Source organism: Lepisosteus platostomus, chromosome 4, assembly GCF_059453375.1.
Source record: "Lepisosteus platostomus isolate fLepPlt1 chromosome 4, fLepPlt1.hap1, whole genome shotgun sequence".
Taxonomy (NCBI): domain Eukaryota; kingdom Metazoa; phylum Chordata; class Actinopteri; order Semionotiformes; family Lepisosteidae; genus Lepisosteus; species Lepisosteus platostomus.
Genome location: NC_142614.1, coordinates 56,996,253 through 57,011,370, shown reverse-complemented (window position 1 = coordinate 57,011,370; position 15,118 = coordinate 56,996,253). Strand labels below are relative to the sequence as shown.

At 37.0% G+C, this 15,118-nt stretch overlaps 1 protein-coding gene across 1 annotated transcript in view; it reads left to right on the top strand.

The window, feature by feature from the left end:
* The window catches only part of LOC148673473 (solute carrier organic anion transporter family member 3A1-like), a 92,088-nt gene that overhangs the window by 66,646 nt on the left and 10,324 nt on the right, over positions 1-15,118 (top strand). The window contains exon 8 of the mRNA XM_088629968.1: positions 10,265-10,403. Coding sequence (XP_088486094.1) covers positions 10,265-10,403 — 139 coding nt within the window. The remainder of the gene's footprint in view (positions 1-10,264; positions 10,404-15,118) is intronic.

Sequence of the window (15,118 nt, the reverse complement as noted above, 5' to 3'; positions counted from 1 at the left end):
ACTGTATTTTAGGCACTGCAGTGCAGTATGAGGATGGTTACTGCAGTGGGATAGAGCTGTTCTTGAGTCAGTGGTCCTTGCTTTAACAGTGTGGTACCACTTGCCAGAGCGCAGGGGGGAGAACAGTTTGTGGCTGGGACTGTTGGGATCCTGAATGTTGAATTGGGCTTTATTGCAACAGCGGATGGTGTGGATCTCACCACTGATGGTAAATCACATTCTATAATCCACTGTGCCGTTGTCACAAACCTTTTGTAGTGCATCAATGTCATGCATTGTACTTTTGCTGTACCACACTAGTGAGGACTCTTTCTGTGGTGCTGCAGTAAAAGTTCATGAGGAATTGCTTTCTCATACAGCATTTCTTTAAGCATTGCAGAAAGTGCAAGTGCTGTTGTGCCTTTTTCAGACTGGTTACAGTGTTGTGAGACCAAGACAAGTCAGTGGAGATCTGCAGGCCGAGGATCCTGAAGTAGCTGACAGTTTCCACTGCTGTGCCATCGATGCTGATTGGGGCGCGGCTCCATCTGGTTTCTCCTGAAGTCCACAATGAATTCTTTTGTCATTTTGCTCCACTTCATCCTGTATGTTGACTCATCGTTGTTGATCAGCCCAATAATAGTGGTGTCATCTGCAAACTTAATGATGTGGTTGTTGCTGTAAGTGGCTGTACAGTTGTAGGTGAACAAGAGTACAACCTAGGACTGAGACAGCAGCCTTGGGGAGCTTCAGTGTTTAGGATCGCTGTAGAGGAGTTATTGTTGCCTGAGGTCTGCCCATCAGGAAATCCAATATCCAGTTGCAGAAAGAGTAACTTAAGCCCAGATTCCTGAATTTTGGAACCAGGTTAGCGGGAATAATTGTGTTGAAGGCCGAGCTGTAATTTATAAACAGTATCCTAACATAGGTGCCCCGCCTGTCTACATGTTCTAGGGCAGTATGTATTGCTAGAGATAGGGCATCATCAACTAACCTATTCGGATGGGAAGCAAGCTGAAGTGGGTCAAGGGAGTCTGGGATAGAGCAATTTACTGTATATATGACAAGTTATATATTAATGTGGCACATTTGTGGTTTTCTTAAAGCACTCTGGTACAACTGACTGGGACAGAGATAGGTAACAAATATCTGTATACACAGGAGATACTGTAACTGGTCTGCATTAGGTTTTAAGGACCATGTGGGCCTGCTGCTTTAGAGGTTTTCACTCTCTTAAAGGCTCTACACACCTCATGTTTAGAGAGCTGAATCACAAAGTCCCCTGATTCACTGGGAGCCCTGATAGCCTCAAAATGGGAGCAAAAGGTATTCAGCTTATCTGGTAGAGATGCTTCAGTGAAGGAAATACAGCTGGTGTTGCCTTTTTAGTTCGTGACAGCCTGAAAGTCTTGCCACATGCGCTTTGAGTCGCCTCCAAGCTGTTTTTCTAATTTGTCCTAGTATTCCTGTTTTGCCAGTTTAATAGCTTTCTCCCAGGTCGTACCTTGATTTTTTGTACAGTTCTCTGTCACCTGATTGGAAGGCAGCAGACCCCACTTTGAGTTTGCAGCAAAAATGTCTTTGTTCATCCAGGGCTTCTGACTGGGATATATCCGGATCTTCCTGGTAGGAACACATCTATCCACACAGTAGTTGACGTAGGATGTGACCACCTTTGTATACTCATTTAGATCAATGGAAAAATCTTTGAATACACACCAATCAGGCATTTCAAAAGTCTGCAAGTTCTTTTCTCAGCAGCCTCTGACAGGTGGCGAGTTCTTTAGCTTCTGTTCATAAACAGGAAGAAGGAACACGGCGGCGTGGTCGAACTTCCCAAAATACGGCAGTGAAATGGGGCGGTATGCTCCTTTAATGGTGGTGTAATAGTGATCCACTGTGTTATTGCCTCTAGACTAGACTACATGATTATTAAAGATCCTCAATGGCTCTACTTGTAAAAATAAGGTGATAACTTTGGCAATATTGTTAAATTCCACTCTGGATTTGCTCATCCTGGCCTACATCAGTTTATCATTTATTATTTGCTTGGCTGACGTCTTTAATTCAGTGATGAAGTAATGTCTTGTTTCTCCTTCTAAACAATTGTATAGTGGTGCTGCTGGAGCAGGTTCATTGCCATGAACTGCCCAGGTGGGTGTTTTAGTTCAGTGGTGGATTAAGTGCTTAAACACTTAAGCACAAAACACTTGCTTAAATTCATGATTGTATTGTACTACTTGGGAAAGATATTTTGTACTATGTATGAAAATTATGAAAATCTATAGTACATGATTTGACAAAAAATGTTTCATAAAAATATGTTTTTATTTTACTACAAAATGGCAAAATAAACACCTTGTATTTTCACATCTTTCATTTTATGGATTCCTACTGGGAAAAACCATAAGTAACAGCAACTACAAAGTGAAGGCTGCTAACTGAATGTTGCTTGTATTATTTTTAACATTTTTATCAGACATCAAATGTGAATATTTTACACAGTTTCGTAAGACAAGAAGAAAACACTTTTAATGAGACATGAGAAGTCTGTTATCTCCGCTTAGTGTTCAGTTTGCTTGAATTGTCTCTCAGGCAGAGGTGGGGGCATCATTATTATTTACAATCTTCTTTTCAATTTAAGTCCCATTACTGTACCTCTTCCCTCTTCTTTTGAGTGTCTTGTTTTAAATGTCTCTGTTCATCATTCTACTATCATTGCCACAGTTTATAGACCACCCGAACCTAACAAAACCTTTTTAGGTGAGTTTGTTGATTTACTTTTATTTTTATGCCTCAGATTTAAGAGGATCATTATTCTTGGGGACTTTGATATACACATTGACTCAAGGTCTTCCAGTTTGGCTAAGGATTTTCTAGCTCTGTTGGGATGTTTTAATCTAACTCAGTTTTTTGCGTAACCCTACACATAACAAAAGGCACGCTCTAGACTAAATCATTGCAAGTGACTCTTTTGTTTCCCACTTCTCTTCCATTGATCTAGGACTCTCTGACCACTTAGCTATTCTTTTCAATCTGGAATTACCTGTTTCTAACACTTCCCCCTCAGGCTCTGTAAATTTCCGCAACTGGCGATTGATCAGCCTAGGTTTGCAAATTATGTTCTGTCCTCCTTATCTTGTTTCTCTTCCTCTGATCCTCTATCTAGAGGATAAAATACTTTTGCTTAGTAGCGCTCTTTTATCTACCCTTGACACCTTTGCTTCTCTAAAAACTCGCACCATCTCTTTTTCTCACTCCGCCCCCTGGTACACTGACCACCTGCGATCCATGAAGGCAGTCTCCCGGAAACCTGAGTGTAACATTATCAGGCTAAGAAAGATTACTTGTCTGAATATAAGGATATGAGTCTGCCAGATCCACCTTCTCTCACGTCATTGAAAATAACCATAACAACCCCAGACATCTTTTCTCCACTATCAACAGACTGCTAAAGCCAAGCTGCCCCACCACATTACCTCCCTCATTGCAACTTTGCAACACATTTTTAGATTTCTTTAGCCCCACGATTGACAACATCTGGCATCACATTCTCTCCATAACGCATATCATTCCCCCCTCCTCCCAGCTTCTCTTACTTTTCTGGTTCCCTTCTCTCCACCTTCTCTTTTCTTGACTCTGCATCCCTCAGTAAACTAGTTTCACACATGAAATTAGATCCCTCTATATTAGATCCCGTTCCCACCACTTTATTTCAGTCCTGTTTCACTTATCTCTGCCCCCTTGTCCTCAATATAATAAATGAATCCTTGAGCACTGGTGTTGTACCAACGGTCCTCAAAACTGCTGCCATTATCCCCATGCCAAAAAAGCCTAACATGGCTCTGGACAAGCTAAACAATTTCTGCCCTATCTCCAACCTACCCTTTCTTGCAAAAATTCTAGAACTTGCTGTCACACTTCAATTACATGACCAACTCATTGTAAATAACCTTTTTCGAACCCATCCAATCTGGCTTCCATCAACTTCACAGCACAGAAACTGCCCTGGTCAAAGTCACTAATGATCTTCTAATAACTTCTGATTCTGGTTCTCTCTCTATTCTCATTCTGTCACTTTGTCTCTCTTGCCGGATTTCGGTCTGCAATTGGTCTTGTCTGGTGTTTCTCAGGGCTCAATACTGGGTCCCCTACTTTTCAGCATTTACATGGTTCCACTTGGTCAGCTTTTAAAATCACAAGGCCTCAGCTATCATTCTATGCTGATGATACTAAAATATACATCCATACCAAACCTGACACTGACGTGGCTGTCCCAATTCTATTTTATTGCATCTTTGACATAAAAAATTGTATGACCCAAAATTCCCTTAATCTTAACTGTGACAAGACTGAAGTCATGCTTATTGGCACCGCTGATCAACTCTGTAAAGCCAATCCTGTAACCCTGTCTATGGATGGTACTGTACTTGAGCTTCAGTCTAAATTTAAAAACACCTGAAGAAGGGTCCATGGCCGAAACGTTGTGTTTTCTTTCTTCTCTTTTCAGCATGGAATAAACCCATTACTTGTTCCTTTGCCGCCTACACATGCTGACGCAGATACCCACCTGAACTAAATTGAAAAACCTTGGGGTGATATTTGATTCAGGCTTAACATTCGACCCACATGTCCAGCATATTGGTAAAACATCCTTCTTTCAACTCAGAAACATCGTTAGACTACGCCCTATGTTATCACTAACTGTGGCTGAAAAGCTGATCAATACATTTGTCTTCTCCTGAATTGACTACTGTAATACTGTACTCGCTGGGGTATCTAAATCCACATTGAACAACCTCCAGTATGTCCAAAATTTGGCAGCCAGAACCTTGACCAGGCCTAGTGCAAGTGATTACATTACTCGTATTCTGGAGTCCTTGTACTGGCTTCCTGTCGAGTTTCGTGTCAACTTCAAAATCCTCATATTTACCTAAAAGGCCCTACTCCCCATCTCACAACCTTTGCTCCTCTGATTCTGGTCTCCTAACTGTCCTCAAAGCCCGTCTACACTCTATAGGTGACAGGGCTTTCTCCAGTTATGCCCCTAAGCTCTGGAACTCTCTCCCCAAGGATATCAGAGAGTCGCCTTTTCTAAACTCTTTCAGATACAGACTCAAAACCTTCTTCTTTAGAAGAGCCTTTATTTAACTAGTTCCATTCTTTACCCTCTGCTCCTACTGTATTTAGTACCACCATCTACTGTCTCCTCTGCGTATTCTCATCGTGTTTATCTTGTGTATTTTTATTATTTTAATTGTTGCTGCTGTTGTCATTCTGTAAAGCACTTTGAGAAGCCAAATTTAAAGGTGCTATATAAAATAAAGTTTATTATTATTATCACTGTCACTTTTTTGAGCTTCTGGAAAAATAAATCATTCCACAAACTGTCACATTAGACTCAGAAAACTGTTATTATTACCACAATCTGTGCTTCTTTAGAATTATACTGTATCTTTTAGTGTAAGCATCTTCTTTTAACATTGCTGTCTTTCTGGCAACAGAATCCATACCATGTTCTTATAACATTCTCATCAATTTTTGCTGCTTCACCTCTCTTGATACACATTTTGCACACATTAAACTTGAATTGATTCAAAAGCTATGAAATGGGTCCAAATTTCAATTTCTTAATTCTGACTCATGGTATTGTATCTGTTGTGCCTATTTTCATAATAGTCCTCTGGAAAAAATAGTCCTAAACTATTAACACAAATTAAAACCTGACATGTAGTTTTGTTAATTATTTTCTTAACAAATACTTTTAAACAAATAAACAAATAATGTTTAATATCACCTGGGAAGTGTCAAAGTATATTTTAACTCTCTTATTCATTCATTTCTAAATTTTTTATTTAGAACTGCAATGAATTTCTATGATTTAATGTTTGCAAGTAAACTAAATTTTCCTGAAGGTGGTGTTGTGTTCTTGTATGGGCTGTGGTAAAGTAAGGCATTAAGGCACAATGATGATAGGAATTCAAACAACCGCCAATGAAAAGGTGAAATGTGTTACACAAACCTTACAAAATAATTTGTTATGGTATTACACATGGCCAATATAGTACCATGAATGTAAGTAATGTATCTATAGGCAAAAAACTCTAAAGTAAAAGGTTTCACTACTTGCACAACACTTGATTGGAACTAAAATACGGTTCCAATTGACACTAAAATTGTTACCAGACTATTTAATGTACATACAGTAGGTTTCATGATGTATTATGTGTATGTGTCTTTAGGCCTCTGCTCTGGATATGTACAAGCAGCACATATCAGCAAAACATGGTTAAACGTGGTTAAAGTTTAAAATATTTTTTTTCTGTTTTGTTTCTCTTTTGCAATTGAGTGTACTACTTGGATAACTGATTGCCAAATTTACAGCTGTATCACTCACTTTCTCAATCATGCAAGCTGGACTTTGCACTCTGATATTTGTCTTTATCAGCAAATTTAAACAATTTCAGTTTTGAATCCCATTGTTCTCTCACTTTGTTGGGAATTATGTAAATATTATTTCTATAAAATATACTTCAATAATAATAATAATAATAATAATAATAATAATAATAATAATAATAATAATAATAATAATAATAATAATGTGCTTCAAGCAAAAAATCTTTTACACTGTCGCAATCCATTCTTCTCTACTGCTGCCACATCTATATTTTCCCATGCCATTTCCCTTAAGTTCTCTTTCAGTAGTTTGGACTAATTAAGACAGAGAAAAGGCGTGATTCAAATTAGTAAGCTCTTGCAGGGTAAAGGAGAATGACAGCTGATCCATAAGGATGGGGTTCTTGGAATTCCCCTTTTTAATTAAGGATGATAATGAAGGATAAAGCAGGGAACTGCTGCAAGGGTGAAGATGTGGTGAAGAGAGGGATGGGATGTGAAAATGAAACACACAAGTGAGTAAGCAAGAAGTGTGATATTTATTTGAAGGTGTGATATTTAGATGTGGGGAAGATTAGGGTTTGATGTTCTCCAGATTCTTTGTTTAAACCTCCATATTCCATTATTAGTTTTGTTAATCATATGGAGTTATAGAAGAGATATTTAACTAATAGACTTTTTAACATGGGGAGGGTGGAGGGCCAACTCTAAATTTGTACTCATTTCTGTTCACCTATACCAGTACCACCTACAGTATACACTTCTATTTTGTGTTCTTGCTGCACATCCCTCCTCCTCTGCAGTCTCCGTCTGTGCAGCAGTTCCTTCATTCATACTAGTTAGAGGTGCATTCAGAAGGGCTTGTCGTTATAGCAATGTGGTAGTTTCCCAAGGGACATGGGTTAAGCCACACAAAAATCAGAATGATTTACGTCTTTCTTATTCATCTAAATTGGGATTGTCCAAACTCTTGAAATATCTTAAAGGGCTCATATGCACCTGCTGATGTAATATTAAATGCATTCTCTTATGTTCCAGGATCCTCAAATTATTTAATGACATGTAGTGTTCCTTTGAGGACATTTGCTTTTCCACACTGAAATGACAATTGTTTTCAAATTGGTCAAATCATACTAATTCATTTGGGGAACTTGAGAAGTATATAAAGGTATTTAATAATTTATTTATATGTGTACCTGTATACTATAGGAACTCTTTAAATCTTTGTTCTGTCAAATAAAAGCCTTTTGTATTGTAAATCAATAATATCCAGTTTCCTGTTTTCTTTAAAAATGGTTCTTGCTGTTATTTTTCATTAGGGTATATTTTCCCTATTTATTCCACAGTAAATTATTGATTACTAAATCTTTCTTAAGAAGTCCATGGAGTAGTTTAGTTGATATCTTGATGTTTCCGAGAGAAAAGTAGGAAGGACAGGTCAGATTTATTAACATGTGGTTCAGGTGGGCTTTACTTCAACTGAGAAACATCTGACCACCATTGGGCTTCAATGACCGTTGAGAGGGTTTTCATTTTCAAGATCAGTTCCTGGTAGATAATGTAAAAAAATAAAGTCTGAGCCATTAAAGGCACTCACTTGAGCGTGCTGATCCCTTTTAGCCTGTGCGTCTGACTACTCTGGCTCATACGGAGCCCTGCAGCCAACATAGTCTTTAATCTGCCAAAACACTAATGTTTCCTCTTTCCTCATCTCTCTACATTGGCTTCCCAATAGCAGCCCATGCCAGATTCAAAACTTTAAGGTAACTGCACCTGTATACCTCCAGACCATGTAGAGGCTGTAGGTTCCCAGAAGGGACTGAGATTGGGTACCTCAAGCCAGTGCTGATATGCTGCATTTCCTGGGCCTAACTGTTCTCTGTGAAGGAATGACCTAGTTGCCACAGTGAGAAGTTTCTGACTTCACATCTTCCGTAAGAAGCTGAAAACTCATCTATTCAGGAAGCCCAGAATCCCATTACTAACCCTTCCTGACTGTACCCCTACAGTATATCACTACTTCTGTCTATCAAGCTGCTCTGAAACTCCTTAGAACAGTGCAACATGTTAGTACTTAATTAATGCCACACTTACAGTGGCTGTAGTTTTATCATTGTGTTATGCTGCTGTTTGACCCTTTGTATCTTGACTGCATGTGATTGTAAGTAGCTTTGGATAAAAGTCTCTGACAAATGATAAAAGTCAACTCAAATGATACAAGTCAAAATAACCTTGGACTAAAGTCTCTGACAAATGTAATGAAATGCATTACAGCTGTAAGCTCAGATATGAAAAACACACAACTTCAGTATTTCAAATCATGTGGATAGAACAAAAAGTATTGATAAGTTTGCATTGATAAAAATAGGAGAATTGAGTTACACAAGGCCCAGACTATACACCTAGTTGATCTTACTGCCATATTTATTCAAGTGGTAAACTACTAAGTTACAAAATATCCTACTGTATATACACTCAAAATATTTTAACAAAACTACTCTCATATCTGAGGCTGATTCCAGGACTAATTTTATTTTAAACTGAGAATTTACATTAAATTGATATTTTAAATTATTTACAAAAACTCTAACCAAAGAAATAAGAAGGAAATGGTTATGTATAGTGTCAGAAGTAAGATAAGATGTGGAGAAACAGCATTATTTTTTTTACAGATTAAAGTGAGAAGGGCATCTTAACTATCTGACCTTTAAAGCATATGGCAGAGCTTTGTGTTGTCCAATTTTCCACTCCACTGACAGATTCAGTGACTCATACACTATTCAGAAAGATTTTCTAGAAGAAGGTATACATTATACATTCACAGTAGTTCTTATGTAAATGATTTCTTCAGTACCTATGAATTAACACAATGCCTTTGCAGTATATATCTGTCCATAATATTCCATTGAGATTTAGCCTTGGAATGGCAAGTACAGATAATTTTAAAGATCATTTGGTTGTTTTCAATGGCTAAATGTGTATTATGATTTTAAATTAATTATATCCAATGACATGCAGTTTTGTCATTTGCAGCTTATTAAGGCTTAGTGAAAGCAAATTCTAAATGGGTGAAGCACATTAGTACCTACTTGTTATGGTTTGATTGCATCTAAAGTATATACCACTCTTCATCACAAAGCATTTTACATACTGTATAAGTGGGAACCCACTTCATCCACCACTGAACTGCAGCACCAACATGGATGGTGCATGGCAGAATTCATGTGGCAGCAGCACCAATACTCAGGAGCTCAGGTACAAAGGTGAGAAATTACTTCACCAATGCAATTAAGGGGGGAATTAGGGGAGGCCAAATTGAGCAATGTTCAGTATAAGTGGAATTTCACTCACAGGACAACAGACTACAGTTATTAATAGTGCTGTAGGACTTTTAATGCCCAAACATTCAGGACCTCTGTTTAATTTCTCGTTTGAAGGATGGCACCTCCTACAGCACAATGTCCTAGTCAAAGTAAATGGGGTGTTGTATTGGAAATTCTGATCCAGAGAGAAGTGTTGCACATCCTGGTTTTTCAAAACCATCCAATATACAACACCCAAGCTGCAACTTTATTTTCCTTAAATCTCCCATCTCTGTACTGTACAGACCCAGCATCATTTAATTTCTGAGATCACACGAGATCAGGCCAGAAAGCGATAGCTCCGCTGTCAATACTGTGATAAACACAAAAAAGGAGTGCTTTACATTTTTTCAGTGAAGGGATAAATTACTGTTCAGATCTCCCACCATGTTCTTTAAATTGTCTCATGTTTGCTTTTGTGATACGTTTTTAAATGGAAATCTCAAGGTGTGTGATAACTACAAATTCTGGAATTGCAATGGAATTTCTTTAGGGAATGATTTAATAATTTTATTTTCTTTCAGTAGTGAATGGAAACTTCCAAGGAATCTCACAGCAAGATGCAATGAAGGCTGCCAGTGCAATTTTGAGACGTTAAATCCTATCTGTGGCTCTGATGGCACTACATATCTCTCTCCATGTTTTGCAGGATGCATTGATGCAGTAAGACATGTGTTTGTAATACATTTCAAATGTAAACTGCCTGTGACATTCACTTGGCTAATGCATGTTTTGTATGAAAATGTATACTGTATATGAATAGTTGCTTCCCATTGAAATACAAACTTTGATTTCTGAATTGAAAACTTATTTCATTAGAAACACTGTTTTCATTTCATAGTTTGACATGTCCAATGATACTATGCTGACAGTTGGAAGACTAAATGGTACTTGGGCTACCACACAAATTTAGAAAGTTACTCACATACAGTACAGTTTAATCTTACTTACTGGGGATATTTCTAAATAAGAAAAAGAACATTTTACTGTCAATCATCATTTTGATCATCTGAAGTAGTGAAACAAATTTATATGTGATAAAAGTACATTTCTAATTACAGAAATGAATTGTGATGACTCTGTTTTCTATGTGTGTTTGGAAGGAAAGCTTCCTTTGATAATATCATTCAACATAATATTTGATTGCTTATTAAATATGCAAATCACTGTCTTAAAAATGAAATGAATGTATTAACAGCTGAAAACGCAATAGTATTTATGTACTCTGTGAAACATTAAATTCTTCAGTTTGTGCCATTAATATGAACTGGAAGCCTTCAAAGCAATTTCCGTACTTAATTATCTTTTGCTAAATTTTCAACTGGGGGAAAACAGCTTTGAAAATTACCCTGTAAAAATAATACAGAGCAGGAAGTGTAGATGCAACTGAATGACTAATGGAGTTTATAATGAAAGTTCGGGAGGGATGACAACAGCCACTTTCAATCAGCCTCAGCTGCCTGTAATTTGTAATCAATCATGATGTCATGATGTCAATTCCCCATATAAATATTATAAATCCAATATATTATTCCCTTCTCTCCCTCTCTAATGTCTTTGGTATCCCATCCCCACCCCATCTCCGCTCACTCTGCATGGGGTGCTCGTCCTATAGCCAGGACCAAGCAGGTTAAGATAAATTATTGTAACTTAAAACACTCAATAAGTCTTTTAATAAGCCTAATTCTTGAGTGTCGTTATTCCTGTATTTGGATAAACTGATCTATTAGCCCATTTCTAACCATCATAGCTATTTTTATAGATAGAAAAGCCTATTTGGAAAGCACTTGCATGCTTACATCTTGACTCACTGACTTCATCTGGGCCAATTACCATTGCTCTAGAATCTCAGAGATTAAATTAGTGCAATATTTAAAACTAATCATAGAGGAAAGGGCAAAGTAGTCCTGGCCATTGAACTAGCACACCTACATACATTTCTCCAGCTTTTCAACTGAGAAAATCTCAAGAGTTTGACACATTATAGAAAAGTATTGATGGAATAATGTAGAAGACCAAATTAAACTCAGTAATTTCACATTTTACTATAGTGACCTATAGTCATTGAAGTCACAAGTACCTTTTTATATTAATATTTAATATTAGTAAATGTATCTACTGTATGAAAACATCCAGAAATAAAATATATTTAACTTATTTGTAATTTTCAGTCAGAGTAACAAACACAAATGTTTTGAATTTGTCCTTTAGCTTCTATAGAGTTTGCTTTTTTTCCTATTTTGGTATCATCTGCAAGCTTCAACAGAATCTAGATCACTAAGTTAAATTATAAAGAGTACTATTAGTATACTTTTCTGATTACTTTGCCTCAATTCGAACAATCATCCCATGTATGTACACTTGTTTGTTTTTTTAATTCTCAATCCAAATACACATATTTGGCTTCTACTACCTGCAATTTTAAATGAACATGTATTAAGGATTTGAGGAAATTTATCAAAAGCTTTCTGACAGTCTAAATATACAGTGCTGAGTAAAGGTTTGTTAAGCTGCAAAAGAATTATGGGAATTACAATTTCTTACCATAGTCAACCCAGTATCAAAGTAAAGCAAATGGAATAACCAGTATAACCTCCATCTGGGGTTGTCTTGATCATGATCCTCACACCCCAAAGCATCTTGTTGAAAACATCTCCCCCAAGGGGCAGCCCTAGAATAGCTGCCAGCTGCTGGTGCTAAGTGAACCATCTCTCCAGCCGCTGTTTCCCAGATCAGCTAATAAAGACAGATCTGCGTTCAAACAATGGTGCAAGAGAGACTTGTTGGACTTGCCACAATGTTAGTAGAACATGGAATGGCTGGAAACCTGGATTTAAATAAACCAATGACTAAGTCTGCAAAATATGTGGCACGGCCTTCACTAATCAGACACAAGCCCCTGCTACTTCCCACAAACGCCATCACACATCCTAATTACCCAACCACGTCCCTCGTCCTGCACCACACCTCCAGGCAACACACTACTTAAGGGCTCCTCACCTGCTCCTCCTCCTCGCTCAGTATTAAGTTAATTCTCACAGAGCTCCATTTGCTAACCTTCTTCTCCTGACAAACGTCTTGAGAAAGACCCATGCTTCCTCTTGACCACAAAGATTGGCTACGTGACTTGGCTAAGTAAACGCGGCTTCTGTTTATCCGCTTAAGATCTCTTTCTCTCTTACACCTTGTATCAAGCACTGCATAGGGTCCAATCCCCTTTACTGAGACCTCCAGTAGCTTACAATATAAGGCAAGAAAAATCATGTTTTAAGAGCAAAGAATGTGTTTCTTTTATTATGTGATCTGTGAAAACACACTAAAAAGGAATCTAAGAGCTTCCTTTCTATATTTGGATTTTCATGACGTAAGCAGTTTAAGAAAACTAGTTTGTGATGATTTTGGATTTGTAATAAAAATGCAATTAACATTTTTAATGTTATGTTATAATAATATTTCTCTGTAGGGTATAAATCTATTCTAAAACTTTTGTGACTAAAATGCATGACCAAATCCAAGACCAGATTTAATGCCATTCATAATGCCATTCTACTCTCTGACTTTTCTCTTATGATGTCTTTCTGTGTGTCTTAAATGTTTATCCTTCAATTCAGATTAACCAGTATGATTTCTTAAGTAATAATAATATGATCAATTAAAATAGACACAAAATTATCCCGCCAAGTAAATGACAAAAGCATCTTGAAACCTTTATTTCTTATACAGAGGCCAGTTATAAGAAAGATAAGTTCATTATAATACAACCCAATATAGATAAAGTTTAATAATGCTTAAAGATACTCACATTCTGGATTTAGAAATCTTAAAGATAGTAACTCGCTAACAATAACACAGGTAGCAGTGTGAATAGCAATAGTGGTGTACCTTTTCGGAGCATACAAAGAACACGGTGAGACTGAAATTAATATTTTACAGTATTGTAAAAGTATTTGACACATCAGAAATAGCGATAAATAAATTGTAATTCATATTAGTTCCTTACACACAGGTGAATTTATATAATTATATCTTTCTTATTTTACTTGTATTTGTTAAATCTTTTAAATTTCTTAATAGATTTTTAAAATCTTTTTTCCTCAAATCAAGCATCTCATTTAACCATCTGGTATACCTACTGGATATGTACAAGCTGTCCCTGCATCTCTCACTCAGACAAACACCACTGACAAAAAAAAGGAGACAAATACTCACCCTGGAGCAGTCAACCCATTGGTGGTATGAGGCAGTTTTGCTATTGCACCCACAGGGAATTTCAAACTTCTCCTGGGTATTGAGAAAGTCAACCCAATGGACTTTTTCAGAATCAACAATGAAATACAGACTGAGAACTCAAATGGAAGCGAAAAAGTGAAGTGTCTTTAAAACTGAGAACAGTAGGTGCTTTCTCACACAATGGGTTGCGGGGAGTTGTTGTACAGGGTAGGTTCACTGCACAAAGCTCTGTTGACAATATTTTCTGACCAAGCCTCCTTAAATTGTTAATATAACCTTCCAGATGCAGATAGTTCGTTTTCCAATATGATAAAGCACTCTCCACTACCAAGAACACATACAGTATAAACATTTCTTTCTAAACTTTAAGCTCATGTGTGAAAGGTGGTCACAGCCCTTTCTAGGCCCGCAGGTGTTTTCATTGTATCTTTTACTTCCCAATTAATCCATATTAGTTAGAACTACAGTTACTTCCTCTACCACCAGCACCGATATAATCAGCCAAGCAATGCATTTGCTAGAAGAACCTTCATGATGTCACATAATAATCTCATTCACAGAGTCATGTTTTTATTGAGTTTGAACAAATTCACCCCACACACACACCTTTTAAACCTTCCACGGCACATGTACTCCGGATTATATGTAGGCGCCCGTCATTAGATCCTGTAGAGGAACTTATTTCTAAAACTAATAATATAATTGAATTAAAAATGTCAATTTCACTTTTCCCTTTAATATAAGACCTTCTCCTTGGAATCTTTGTTTTATTAATTTTGAACGTAATTACTGTAATTCAGGTCAGATTACAGTATGTAAATGGATACAAATATGTTTTTTTTAAAAATACCTCTTCAATTTCCACTGTCCTCTGGCTTTTAAGTACAGATAAATGCAATCTGACCCAGAGGTTAGCTTTTAAGCACAATGTAATTATCACATTGTTAAAAATGAGAAGCAGAGATGGAGTTCTCTTAATCATGAATTTTAAGGTAACCATTGACCTTGGATTTACTTTTAATTAAAAACGTAAATGAAACAATAATGCTGAAAAAGAACATGCATCCTGAGTTCTTTTGTGTATGAATAGTTGTTGCCATGGCATTTGATACTATGATAGTATTACACACTTATGCCATTGCTTACTG